This window comes from Phoxinus phoxinus (genome assembly GCF_949152265.1).
Source record: "Phoxinus phoxinus genome assembly, chromosome: 23".
Classification (NCBI taxonomy): domain Eukaryota; kingdom Metazoa; phylum Chordata; class Actinopteri; order Cypriniformes; family Leuciscidae; genus Phoxinus; species Phoxinus phoxinus.
This window is the reverse complement of record NC_136898.1, coordinates 20,624,671-20,639,774: the sequence shown is the minus strand read 5'-3', so window position 1 is coordinate 20,639,774 and position 15,104 is coordinate 20,624,671. Positions and strand designations below refer to the sequence as shown.

Genomic DNA, 15,104 nt, shown 5'->3' with positions numbered 1-15,104 from the left:
CTAATAATGTTATTTTATAGTACAACTGTACAATTTCAATACTAATATTTATGTTTTCATTTCTTTATTTACAGACGATAAAGAGTATATGAAATATGTCCATAAAACTTAAACCACGCTCACTCTGGTCCGGATATGAACTGTGATCCAAGCTTGAGTGTTGTTAAACTAGTTGTTTAACTCATTAAATGCTGTTTATGTATTGGTAGGTAAGCCTCTGTATGTGTCTCTGAAAGACAACAGCGCCGAGTTGAACAGACGACAGATGAACAACACCTGAAACAGCCTCTCGTGACACTCGAAGTCTCCGGTGTAATGCAATCTCATGCAGAAAACAGCGCAGTGATTGGAGCGAACGAGTTTCTCCTCATTAATAATGCACACCGAGCCACTTAATAATGAAACGAGTCTCTCGGAGACCCTCACTGTTACAAGTCGCACGCGCGCTTCAAAACACAAAGCGCATATTTATATAATTCAATCGGGGCCTTTGCCATTTGAAAAATCGCACTAAGCAAAATCGCGTTTTCTTTAATGTTGTTATATCGTGCGTCCCAAGATTAAACTGTGTGTGTGTTTGTGTCATTCACTGAAGCACAAATTTAGCTGCAACTTACACATAATCAAAAGGTAGAAATGTGGCTTTGGCAACTAACTGAAATAAAATATGTTTAAATTGTATGTTTAAATATTAAAGCTGAACAGAAATATGAAAAAAAAAAAGAGGCAAAAACACATAACAAAATTACTAAAACAAACTAAAATATTTAACTCTAAATAAAATGTCAAAATAAAATCGAATTAAAAATATTCAAAAAACGCAACAATAATACAATAAAATATCAGTGCAATGTTTTTTAAATGTTTATAAAGATTAACTTTTCTATCATCTAACAGTCAATCTATATGTAAAAATAGGCAGAAATTAGCATGCAAAATATCAACCAATAATATTAAAAAACGAAAATATTAAGTTCAGCCCGAAAAACAAACAAAATGATACATTGTTAATCCCTAATGAGAAAGACAAATAATTTGATAAAACATCAATTACAAACCTAATGCACTTTTCTCCCCTCATTTTGCACAATATCTCTAAACATTGGGAAGAGGAAAAAATATGAAATCACGCATGCACCCATTTTATTTGTACCAAATCATTCGAATGCACAGCAAATCAAGAGGTAAATGGGAACTTCCCGATATCTGGATTGTGGAACTCAAACCAAACACAGCAAATATACAACATAAACAACTATAACAAATGTATATCTCAGACTTTTTCTCTTTTGGAAACAGTCAGTCATTACAACTTACATCATCCAGAATATGGGGTTCTGTTCGTAGCCTCCCACAGAAAGAGCGTCACCTTGGAGACGGAGGTAGACAGATGCATCATGGTCCCTGACGTTGGGCATATTCTAGTGGGAAAAGACATATTAGAAAGCTCATTATATTCATGTATGACAAAGCATTTTGTAGGAGTAAATATGGTGAAACTATATCCAACAAGACTCCATCTCATCAGATGCTGACACGATCAGTGTGTACAGCGACACTTCCAAGTAATTTATGGAAGCTTATTTCTGAATATTAAGCGTCATATAATGACGATTTTGTTCTCTTCGACTCACTGGATGGAAATGGTGCTTTATTCGCAAATGTTTTATGCGATATCCCAATTTTGCACATAAGTTATATTCACAATTTTGGATGGAAACATAACATTGGTTTTATTAATTAACTACATTAGATAACATGAACTAATAATGAACTGCACTTCTACAGCACGTATTAACCTTAGTGAATAATATTTCAACAGTTACTAATATATTTAATAATTAAAATCAAGCTGTATTTGTTACATAAGTTAATGCACTGTGAACTAACATGAACTGTATTTTTTATTAACTATCATTAACAAAGATTAATAAATATTGTAACAAATGCAGCAATACATTAGATAATGTTAACATGTGAAACATTGTAAAAAATAAATAAAAAATAATCAAAATTGTAATAAACTCGCAACGCGAGAACGAAGTCAGCATTGCGAGATAAAAGGTCACAAACCTTTTTTTTTATTTTTTTATTCCATGGCAGAAACAAGCTTCCATAGTATGTTAATGTTGGTTTGAGGCTTAATAATTTATTTAGCAGTTTCACAGTCCATTCAGAAGCAAAAGATTTATCAATTTTACTATCACATCATGTGGATGACAAACATTTCATTACTTGAGATTCAGTGATGACACATCGGCCATTCTGTGAGGAGTAACATAGCGGTCATCAACCATGCATCAAACTACAAGCGCTCTCTCTCTCTCTCTCACACACACAGTTGCATAATCCAGAGGAAGGCTCTGAGCTAAGTGCTTATGCCATGGCTGTGATCTGCCACAGAATAGAGCACGACGCCCCAATGGACTACTTGCTCTGAGCTCAGTGACGCACTTCCGTTTTGAAATAGTACAACTCATTTATTTTATAGCTGTAGTCAGAGAGAGAGAGAGAGAGAGAGAGAGAGAGAGAGAGAGAGAGAGAGAGAGAGAGAGAGAGAGAGAGAGAGAGAGAGAGAGAGAGAGAGAGAGAGAGAGAGAGAGAGAGAGAGAGAGAGAGAGAGAGATGAGAGAGAGAGAGAGAGAGAGAGAGAGAGAGAGAGAGAGAGAGAGAGAGAGAGAGAGAGGTGGTGCTGGGGAGGCGGAGGGGTAGAATAAGAATCCAGAAGGAGCGCAGAGTTAATGTTTTTGTTTGTGTTTGGATGCCATGGTTACAAAGGGAAGTGGTAATGAATACGTGAAATTGATTGGCTGAAAACATTACATTGAACGAACCAATCAGAACACGAATAGAGTTTCATGACTGAATCTTTCATTTAATTATTATGTAGTTATTTAATCATATTATTATTAATTTACATCATTATTTTTATTAAATGTAAATATTAAATACTACTATTAATACATTTTTAATAATATACGTTAATATTACATGGAAATACATATAAATGTAACTATGACAGCTATAAACTGCTGGGAAACTAATCTAGTGTGAAGCATTACTGATTTTTTCACACCATTCTAACTGATGCTGTCACATTATCCTTGGTTTCCTTGATAACACATTTAAATTAGTACAATGCATTGGTTTCCTTGGTAACATAATTACGGTAGCACAATTCAAGGCACAAAAACATATATACACAAGATGTAAAATGTAGTGAATGCAGCACATGTGGCCTGAAACTCTGTCAAACTGGTCATCAGCCCATCCTCTGTGTTGAGCCCTGACCTACTTTTCACGGGTGTAGAACATTAATTGCAGCAGGCAAATAGCAGTTCTTTTAATAAGGCACAATAAACAATAATCTTAATTCATTTAAGTTGTGGTTATTTTAATGCCACACAAGCTTCTTTGGTTATTTTCAGGGCAAAAAAAAAACGGTTATTAAAATTTAAAATGGACACTGCTGTTTTACCGTTTTAATAGAAAGGCCCATTTTGTCTAAAAATTCTACACCTAAATTGGGATTAACTTGATTAAAAACCTAAAACCAAGATGTTTGCACTAAAAAGAATGCTAATTACTTCATTTAAATATGGCTCAACCGCAATTGCTGCACATTAACCGGCTGTTAAAATGTCGGACTCTGTTTCCCAGCATGCATCACTGTATGAAAAAATCATGCAAAATGCCTCACTGTTTTTGTATTGTGTGCATCTCTCCCCTTAATGGTGTGCTTTTGAGTTTTCCTGCTGTGTTTTAGTGCGTGGAATGTTAAGGTCCATGTGCACATGGTTAAATGTGTTGATTCATCTGAGGTCATGGCACCTTCTTCTGCAAAGATCCTAGTGTTTGCGGTTTACATATAGCCTAGGACAAAGGTGTGATTACTCAAGACCCCCATGAGGTAGTAGGGGCATTTTATGCACGTTATGTCCACCACATATACTTAAGGCTACCACCAAGCGCAAAGACATGATTTATTATGGTTGTTGGTTTGTGATGTGTAATACTATGGACTGAACTTGGACAGCGTGCAGCACTTACCTGAATTCCCTCGATTCTTTCAGTGACAACATAAGCATGATGCATGGCTACCAATGGAACATTGACCCCTGCCATTTTACCCAGCTTAGTGGCCCAGACACCTAAAAAAAACATAGAGAAGTATAAGTGACAGGATTATGCTGTATTGGCATGAAAACAGACAGTTGATGAAATATGATTATGATATCCATTAAAAAAAGACCATAGAAATTAGTATAATATTGAATAAATAAATGTGTTGTGTATGTGTGTGTCTTAAATATTTAAAATGCTAAGAGGTGAGATGACATTGGTGAAAAAGTTTGCTTTTACAGCAATAGATGTCATTCCACTATCCCAGACTGCCCTCTGCTGGTGAAGTCTGCATCTTTCTGACCTGCACAGTTCACCACACATGGAGTTTGGATGGTCCCATGAGCAGTTTCTACAGCTTTCACTCTCTTCACGCCAAAATCATCAACCTTAACCTGGACACCCGTCACTGGACAGTTCTCGATCACCTGAAATCAATAATAATCATGTTTCAATATGGTTCATGCATTCAATCGTAACTAAATAAGTCAGTCATCAATGGAGGCGTACAGTGGCACCCCGTGCAGTGGCTGCTCTGGAGAGGGTGGTGCAGGTGCCAGCTGGGTCCATGGTGCCGTCTTTAGGCACATAGAGTGTGCCGTACAGATCTTTCACATTCATCAGAGGATACAGGTCTTTAGTCTCAGCTGGCGACAGGACGTATGACTCAATGCCGTACACTTTACCCAACTGAAAAGCAAAATGTGTGAGTATCCACTTATTAGATTATGTTTCATATTTCATTCATTATGAACACATGCCTCTTTGAAATTTTTGATTCTGATTAGTCAATCACTGCATTCATTATAAAAAATTAAAAAAAATGGCACATCGGATTCCAGTGGACAATTTACATACGAATGAATTTTTGAGCATTTTTATAGAAATAAACTTTTTTTTTGGTTGCAAATGCTTAATTTGTAGAAGAGGCAGGACATTTTCTTTGTCTTTGTAATTTGACTGTGCAGTTCCATTTCTATCTTGCCAAGATGTGTGGTTTAGCATTTGTGCCATACCGACATGAGGCGCTTGTACTCGTCCAGTCGCTGCTTGTTGGAAGCGATGAACAGGCCTCCATTTTGGATCCAGCCCGTCTCGAGTCCCGTCTCCTCCTCCAGCTCTGAGCTGATCACGTTGCGAGTGTGAGCCAAGAGTTCCACCTCAGTATCACTTGGTCTTAACTGCCACAAAAGACCTGTGGAAACATAAAAAGATGATTCAAACAAAGACACAAAAGACAAGCTGGAGCTCATTTGTATTTGACAGACTGCTACGCCCATGGAGTAAGCTTTAACTATTACACAACCAGTTATGTAAGCCTATTCATGGACTAAACTATTGAACTAAACTCGCGGGAAGAAACTGTGATTAGTCTCTAATCACAAAGTAAACAGTGCAATACCCGCCGTGTGCCAGGTGGTGCCTGCAGTCAATCTGTCCTTCTCCAGCAAAACCACATTGGTCATGCCCATTTTACACAGGTGGTAGAGGGTCTGGCAACCCAGGCTTCCTCCTCCTATCACCACAACATCTGCAGACTTTGGCAGTGGTTTGGTTGGCCCACTGATGCCATCCTCCTGTTTGAGGGTCTTCTCATAGGGGACGCTCTTCTCTGTGGTGTGTGTAGACTGGGAGCTATAGCAGCGGGTGGTGGCACGGCAGAGGGGCGAGAGGTGCTGGCGGCATGCCGTCATCCTCCGCGCCACTGTTCCCAAGAAGGCCATGGCCCCTGCAACAACACAAGACCATAAACACGCACTCGTATTATATAATGTTGATAGAAAAGGAGTCCCTCAGGGCTCAGTACTGGACCCACTTTTATTTGATACAATTACTTTTTTGAGTTTTCTACATAAGATGAATGGTCTGCCCATTAAAAAAGTTTTCTTTAAAATAAAATACACCTGGATTTTTGATATACAGCTGCAATTTTTGTCTTTAAAAAAATAATAATATGGTACCTATTTACAATTGCATGTATTAACTACATAAGTTGACATTAAAGCTGCAGTCCGTAGTTTTTCCTCTTTGTTCGAAATCTGTAATTACAGTTATTCGCGGAATTATCAACTTTACGTCGGTTATGCCTCGGCACAGCGCGGATTAATCCAATGTTTTGAGGAGAATGTATGGCTGTAGGCTATATTATGTCACCGCGCCAGTGTGGATACTGGCATTCGCAATCACAGATTCTACTTATTGGAACTGAAGTATGACCAACATAAGAATTTAAAATGTCATCTGAGCAAGTAAGATCCACTTTTGTTCTGACCAACAAAGGGAAAGAAAATCATTGCAGTAAATCGCGCTGATTAAATCTAACGATCGCTTATCATATCACGTCAAACCGTGAAAATTATCATTTGTTTGCAAATTGTTAATGTTAACATCAGCATTGCGCGACTACATTTAATGTGTATTAGGGCTACCTGTACTTCAGTAACCTACTCCGTAACTGTATGAATTAAGCGAACAAGTGCGCTACTGTTACATAATTGAACCATTGAAATGTCTTACCTGTCCAGCAGAAAAAAAAGCACTCTCTGTGTCCGATTTGAACCCCTACAAAACACGGAGTTCAAGCCACCTTTCAAAAGCCCTTCCGATATTTATCCTGGTTTCCGCATGGGCCCGGTTGCAGCCTCTTTTTTTCTGTAGCCACTCTGAAGTCTTTCGCATTTTACAACGGGTGAATCTCCATTTGTCACTGGTGATTGTCGTTTGAACCTTTCTGGATCCGCCATCAAATTGATAAGTTTAATTATAGATTTAATTATAAGTGCAGTGAGAAAAGGCTATAAATCTCCACCTCCAGCATCCTCACACGCAATATAGCCTACTAGCCGAGACTCTTCGTACAGATGTGACGTAATGACTCCGCGTAAATCTGCCAGTACCACTGGAATAAAACACATTATTACAAGCTTACCGTTTTGAATAGAGCTAAGGCAATCAGATAGTTTTGAACACTGGCTGGTTATGTACTACTTGCACAAAAATGTATTTTGGATTATTTTTAAGCCAAAAAAAGTTACGGACTGCAGCTTTAACTAACAATGAAAAATCATTCATCTTTATTTATTTAACATTATTTAATGGACCTGAGGTGACATGAACTAACAACGAACAGTTGTGGGCTATTTTTTATTATTAATTACGTTAATAAATACTGTAACAAATGGATTGCTCAGTTCGTTTTAGTTAATGCATTAACTAAAGTTAACAAATGGGACTTTATTGTAAAGTGTTACCAATAAATAAATAAAAACTAACTTAAGCCAAGCACTAAGTCATTTTTATTTTTTATTATCCATCTAGGCCTATATCTCATTTTTATATTTCTTAACATTCTTCACTGTGAGCACCATGTGAGTCAGCTTATCTACACTAATAAGAGTTTTAGTTAAGCCTTGTCATCTGAAATGTTTTACAGACAATTCAGTTTCTTATTTAAGCCTACTCACTGGTCAACAAAGTGTCGCCTGAAAATAATGCAATAATGACCAACTTGTTTTTGCAGAACGTGATGCAAAAGATTGTTTTGGCTGAAGCATTTGTGTAATGCAAGCACGATGAAATTGATATTAAACTAAATAATAATAATAATAACGTGCAAAACAACATTGTAAAACAGATGGACATGCATAAGATAGATAACTTGTCTAAAAAACAAACAAGACAACTAAAAAAAACTATCAGCGTGTGAAGTGATAGGTCAATAGTAACTTCACATCAGTGTCGCTCACCTATATAAAACTTAGTAAAAGAGCAGAAGTCCTCTGTTAGTTAACTGCTTCTTGAGACTGTTGAGATATGCTCATAAACAGAGCAACCGGCACTCAAATATGGCTGTTTGCTGACTGAGCATGTGGACGAGCACAGCTGTGTGTGGCGAACTTCGGAACTGCAGATATGCGTGAATGAGCCGAACTACAAACAGAGCTGCAACGTGTCTGACGAGGATTCATACCGATGGGTCTTTCGAGGAGTTCCCTCAGGCCGATATTTGCAAACCCCAGGTCGTACGTACATCTTTGCATATTAATATCAATCGGACAGGTACAATGCCACGAGCACGCTATTAAATAATATAGCAGCGGCAGCCCTAGGGCATATTACACACACACACACACACACACAAACATTTAGCCTATAAAAAATACAAGCCGCAACTCTATAACATAACTTTTTTTTCAGACGCTGAAACTACTAAAAACGCATTGATATTTAATGCAGTACTAAGGGGTTTCTGATCGGTTGTCTGTTACTTAACATATCGCAGCGGTACAATTCGGATTTTCGCAATTTGGATTCAAAATTACGTGTGAAACGTTCAAAATGGGTAAAACGTGGTCGTTTTCGGCCAACTTATACTTAAGAACCTTAGAACGGTTTCTGTCGTGCCTAAAAATATTGTGTAAGTTACTTAGGCAGCTCAGTAGGTTTTGAGATAGAGAGTTGAGAGTTTTCAGACCGTTCCAAAACCACACATGCATTGCTTACCTGTCAGATGAATAAATCCACTATGGAAAGAAAAAACGCGCACAAAAATAAAGAAAAGTTGGCTGGCGCGGACGTTGTGTACTTTTTAGTGCACACTGCAGCCCAGATCCATTGATTGCATTGCAAGCTGCCAAATAGACACGCTAACCCGGCAAACCCTCGTGTAAACCATGGAGGTAAACTCTCCACCCACCAACAGCAGGACGGTGTGTGTCTGACGGTGGAACCAATGGTATGTTGGGTTGAGGAAAGAAAGAAATATAAATGTGTAAATTTGTTTTACAAATTGTATTATTATTTTATATAGGCCTATTTTTTTTCTTATATATTGAAATAATAAAATAACTTGTGTATATAATATATATATATATATATATATATATATATATATATATATATATTATATATAGACTATATATAATATAGACTATATATAATGGAAATATATAGTTATATTTAATTTTATAATTACTTTCTTAATATGTAAGTGTGTATAGTGTAAGCATAAGTTCTTGATTTTAAGCATTTTCTAGACTATAAAGATGTAACCAAAGATGGGGAGATTTAAAAAGTTTAAGAATTTAATCAATGATCATGCGTTAATCTTAAAACTCACATGTGTGGGGTTCAAACCTTATGGTTTTATATTGATTCATACATGTATATGTTTACGTGCTCGATGGCATGTTGCGACTCAGCTGTCAGTTTATCCTCAGATCACAATTAGAGCAGAAAGCTTGAGCTCTGACATCTGCTCTAGTATCACACGAGGCTTCACTGCTGCTGGAAAATATGGAGAACATGGATGAGGATTACAGGAGGAATATAATGGGACTCCTAACAGGATTTCTGAACATGCATTGTACAACACAAATATGAATATACTGTATAAAATGGGTGTCAGTATGCATGCAAATTAGCGCATATGGCATCTGATCATTCTCATTTCATGAAAAAACACATCTTAGGAATGTTTTACCTTTATATGGAAGCAACGTTACATAAAAGTCATAATAGTGGCATACTAAGTCATAATTATGACATAATGATATTACAAAGTTGAAATATTCTGTTATAATTATTATATTTTTCATAATTCTGACTTTAAGTTAGAAGAGCTTTGTCACAATTTTGACTTTTAATGTCATAATTATTACCTTTTAAGTCGGAATTTCAACAGCTTCTCATAATGAGGACTTTTATGTGATGATTTATTTTCATCTCATCATTTTAACTTTTTATGTCATACTGTGATTTACAAAATAATTTTTTTTCCCCTTATGTGGCAGAAATGGGCCTTCATAAGTTTACTAAAATGGGATTTTGAAGGTTTTTATATGTAGTGTCTTACAATTCAGACCGAATAACAAGTTTTCCAGATGAACTTTGACCATTATTGGCTGACCTATTTCTACATGCACAAAACATCCCTGAGAGCGTGAAAACTCTCTGTTTCAGCCGCACACATGGACACTGAGTGCTGACCTCACAAAACCTTCCCTATCTGAAACCACCAATCAGAAGAGGTTTAGAGAGCCCCACCCCCGGTCAGGGAAATATGACAACACACTGGATGAAGCAATGACAAAAGCCTATCAGTGACAGTAGTGGCACCCACAAACATTGCTGTATTCATTCATTCAGACACTTTTAAATGGTTTTAAAATTATATTTAAGGCATTGCAAACTGCTTCTTGAAATGTTCATACCAGAATTTAGTCTACAAACAACTGTGCTGTCAACAGTTTGACATGTATCATATACTACGCAGACAGAGGACATTTCCAACGGCTGTTTGTGTGCATTAAGCTCAGCCATTGCTTGTGTTATTTGAGAATGAACTGCTCAGATGCGATGGCATTTTGCTGTTCTTATGAAACGGGGTTCGCTGGGGTCACGAGGGGCAATGCCTTCAGCTGAGGATGGTGTTGGCACAACCCTCCTCCTTACCCCTGAGCCGTGGTCACATGACCCCTGCTGGCTGATATAGGAGTCCTCTATATTAATCATGTATCAATCCTCTCCACTTTCAACACCTAAATACTGTGAGAGAAACGGTCATATATCGTAAGAGTCATTCAGTAGTGTAATGTTTGACTCAGGTTTTATTTTTAACTAAACATTTATTTATTTATTTTAATTTCGTATTGTTTCCTGTCTTGTACATAATGCTTAAAGAATCTGGAACTGAAAACACTCAACTGGATTTAGCCTACTAATTCATTTTAATCAAATCAAAAGTGAATAATGTCAGAAAGCTTCAAACTTTTGAATATTTTGCATATAAGCCATGTACTGTAAATTCACCCTCATCATTGTTTTTAGTATTATAGTTTTTGTTAATGGTGAGAATTAGATATTATTTTTTATGTTTTAATTTTAATAAAAATTTGTTTGTACTTTTTGTAAGCCCTAAAAGGATATGGTGATGAAAAAAATATATATATTTCGAGTTCTCTCGCAAAAGTTTTGCGTTTCGAGGGTGATGAAAAAACACGAGATGGGAGGAAAAATATATTTTGAGTTCTCTAGCAAAAGTTTTGCGTTTCCTCTAGTAACTGCGTTCGCAATGCAAAAGCATTGATAACGGGTCTTTCACAGTGCATTGTGGGACTTTTTACGGAGCAAATGTTTCAGTGCATTGGAGGGATTTTGCGATTCACACAGCCCTTAAAATGGCCGAATCCCCGATCAGTGCCCGGACTACTGAACTAGCTGATTCAAGACGCACTCCTGCAGTGAACACTTTGGCCACATTCCTGAAATAAGTCATTTAAAGGGATAGTACACCCCTAAATGAAAATGCTGTCATCATTTTCTTTTTCTCACCCTCAAGTTGTTCCAAACCTGTATGTTTCTTTCTTCTGTTAAACAAAAAAGATATGTTGAAAATGTTTGGTAACCAAACAGTTGACTGTAGCCATTGACTCCATAGTATTTTTATTTTTTTTTCTACCATGGAAGTCAATGGCTGTTTGGTTACCAACATTCTTCAAAATATCTTCTTTTGTGTTAAACAAAAGAAAGAAATCCATAGAGGTTTGAAACTTGAGGGTGAGAATTATGACAGAATTTTCATTTTTGGGTGAACTATCCCTTTAAATAGACAAGAGGTCAAGTGCAAAAACCGCAAGTGTTGGTATTTGGGCAATTCCTTTTAATAATTTTTTTAATTATTATATAGCCTACTATTAAAAATATTTTTGTAAATAATAATACATTTAAATTTCAAAAAAGAAAACAACAATTGAATCTTTCAAAACTACCATTCAGAACTAAATTGAGGTTGTACTTCTGTGCTCTAACCAAAAGATGGCGATAGAGATCCAGAAGTCGCCCTGCTTTAAAGGGACAGTTCTATGGAGTTAGAATCATGACAAAACCTCGCACACGCACAAAACGTGTTTTACTCACACCCAACTATTCACAAACAAACTCAGTGTGGTTTGCAAATACAAAACATCACTCACAAACTAATGCATTTTGTTCTGCAAATAAAAAACGTACCTTCAAACAAACACAGTATGTTTTACATATACAAAGAAACTTATTTCTTCAATGACAAAAATATCCTCCAAGTACAAACTAAAATCTTTCAAGTACAAAAAAAAATCCTTCGAGTAAAATAAAAAAACCTTCAAGTACAAAACAAAATTCTACAAGTACAAAACAAAATCCTTCAAGTACAAAACAAAATTCTACAAGTACGAAAAACTGTCACGTGACTTTTGTCACTAATTTTCCGCCTTGCTGATCCACACACAAATGCCTTCAGATGAGATCCACACACGCTAGTAAACGGTCATGTAATTCGCAGTCCACAACAGCAGGTGGCGTTGTTACCGACTTGCTTGACGCCGCCACGGACATGGAAAGAGAAGAGAAGAAGAAGAACGCTACGTGGTGGCGGACGTCTTTTGAACACGATGAGCGGCCAACAGGTGAGTTTACAGTCGTTGCTGGTGGAAAATCAAATGTTAGTATATATTTAGTTGGTAAATATCAAACTCCAGACATGTCTGTCCTGGGTAGGGTGAATGGCCGTGGCTAGCTATGACTGAGGTCACCGAGGTCCGGACCGCGGTCATTTTTATTTATATAAAAAAAAAAATGTCAAGCTCTCTGAATGATTAATTAGCCGTTTAAAACCACTTCATATGAGTGTTTTCAATTCATGTCGCTGCGAGAAGGTAACGTTAGAACAGTGAACGTGTTGTTCAGAGCGTGTTGTGAGGGCGCGGGTGCAGCCTCCGTGTTGCCAGATACACCTATTATACATCTTTTGGACTCGTTTTTGGACTGGAGTTTGATATTTACTAACTAAATATATAGGCCTACTAACATTTGATTTTTCACCAGCAACGACTGTAAACTCACCTGTTGGCCGCTCATCGTGTTCAAACAGGGTGTCCGCGGGGTCTTAAAAAGTATTAAAAGTTGATAAATCCATTTTGGGAAATACCTTAAAAGGTATTAGGCTAAAAAGTCTTAATCCCGATTTTATGAGGTATTACATTTTGTTCAAGCTTTGTCCAAAGAGTTTGACTCAAAAGTATGCATGAATATATTTATTTCCCTCCCCATTAGCTACTAATAAAAAACAACGGCGTAGTCGGTCAGTGAGATCAGATCGCCGCATACAGGTGATGTCACATATTTTGCGAAACGCGCGGTTAGGTGATGTTAAATAAAAAAACTAAAACTATTAGGTGATGTGTCATCGTCCTCTACATGGCACAAACAACTGTTTATTAAGTTAAAGGGTTGTTGCTGATTAGAACTTGAAGTAGGGGTGTGCGATAGGCCTATCTCTTGATCGTGGATGATAAATGTCTCCACGATCTGCTTTTGAAGAAATATTGTAGGATCGTGCATTCTATCAGTTTGCAGTTCTGGCGCCTCCGTCTCAACATACTGTACAGCGCGACGTATATCCACATGAAATGCAGAGGAACGGGACACTGTAGTTCATAAAAATTAATTATTTGCATGTGCTTTAAAGCCTTGCCGGTTAAACATGTAATTCGCTGCTGATGCGCTGTTCTAACGGGCGCTTTTCTGAGCGCAATAACGTTACACCCGCCGACGCACACATGCACTAAAAGCCTGTTAACAGAGATACTGGACTAAGTTACAATTGCAATGACAATTAAAATTTTTGGGACAACTATCCCTGTTAATAAAACGACAAAATACAAAGAGCAAATCACTCACTCTTGACTGAGAACTTTAATAGTAGCTTTAATAAGAATCAATGTACAATGTATACAGTGAAGTCTAAGTTGTGTTTTATTTTCATATTTGTTAATTTAATTACTTTCTTAATGCAGTTAAATACAACTGTAGCTGAAAAAAATAAAGCACTGTTTATTTCATTTGTATGTTAAGTCGTGTATGTGTATCTTTATTCTTAATTTTTAATTACAAAGAAAATAATGACAAAGATTTTTTATCTTCGCCACTTTGGCCTAAATGTCTGCCATTCTTTTTATTTTATATTTTGTTACCTAAGGCTTTGTTTTTAAAATAGGGACATTAGTTTGGCTGTGATGCTCAGTCACTTGAAAAATAGTAAAACCAACATGAAAAGGAATCGTGATAAAATCGTTAATCGTGATTTTCCTGAAAAAAAATCGTGATATTATATTTTTGCCATATCGCCCACCCCTAACTTGAAGTGGCGATGAGGTCTTGAAATATTTTGAGAAGGTCTTCAAAAAGTCTTAAAAAAGGTATTGAAATTAACTTCAGGATTCCTGCATATACCCTGTCAAAAAACGTCAGCCACGACGTTAGCGTTTCTTCTTCTCTTCTCTTTCCATGTCCGTGGCGGCGTCAAGCAAGTCGGTAACAACGCCACCTGCTGTTGTGGACTGCGAATTACATGACCGTTTACTAGCGTGTGTGGATCTGAAGGCATTTGTGTGTGGATCAGCAAGGCGGAAAATTAGTGACAAAAGTCACGTGACAGTTTTTCGTACTTGTAGAATTTTGTTTTGTACTTGAAGGATTTTGTTTTGTACTTGAAGGATTTTGTTTTGTACTTGAAGGTTTTTTTTTTTACTCGAAGGATTTTTTTTTGTACTTGAAAGATTTTAGTTTGTACTTGGAGGATATTTTTGTCATTGAAGAAATAAGTTTCTTTGTATATGTAAAACATACTGTGTTTGTTTGAAGGTACGTTTTTTATTTGCAGAACAAAATGCATTAGTTTGTGAGTGATGTTTTGTATTTGCAAACCACACTGAGTTTGTTTGTGAATAGTTGGGTGTGAGTAAAACACGTTTTGTGCGTGTGCGAGGTTTTGTCATGATTCTAACTCCATACAGTTCACCCCAAAATTCAAAATTCTGTCATCATTTAAAAGTTGTTACAAACCTGTATGAGTTTCTTCTGCTGAATACTAAAGAAGATATTTTGTACGTCGTAGCCTATGCCAGATGAACGTCTCCCAAAGTCCATCTTCCATGGGGAGTTAG

At 36.8% G+C, this 15,104-nt stretch overlaps 1 protein-coding gene across 1 annotated transcript in view; it reads right to left on the bottom strand.

Moving 5' to 3' along the window:
• Positions 1-7,991, bottom strand: part of sardh (sarcosine dehydrogenase) — a 65,812-nt gene extending 57,821 nt beyond the window's left edge. Inside the window, 8 exon segments of the mRNA XM_079599343.1 lie at positions 1,318-1,322; positions 1,325-1,421; positions 4,051-4,151; positions 4,427-4,550; positions 4,633-4,812; positions 5,139-5,317; positions 5,525-5,851; positions 7,869-7,991. Of these exon segments, the coding sequence (XP_079455469.1) occupies positions 1,318-1,322; positions 1,325-1,421; positions 4,051-4,151; positions 4,427-4,550; positions 4,633-4,812; positions 5,139-5,317; positions 5,525-5,846 (1,008 nt within the window). The 5' untranslated portion in view covers positions 5,847-5,851; positions 7,869-7,991.
• Positions 7,992-15,104: the final 7,113 nt, after the last annotated feature.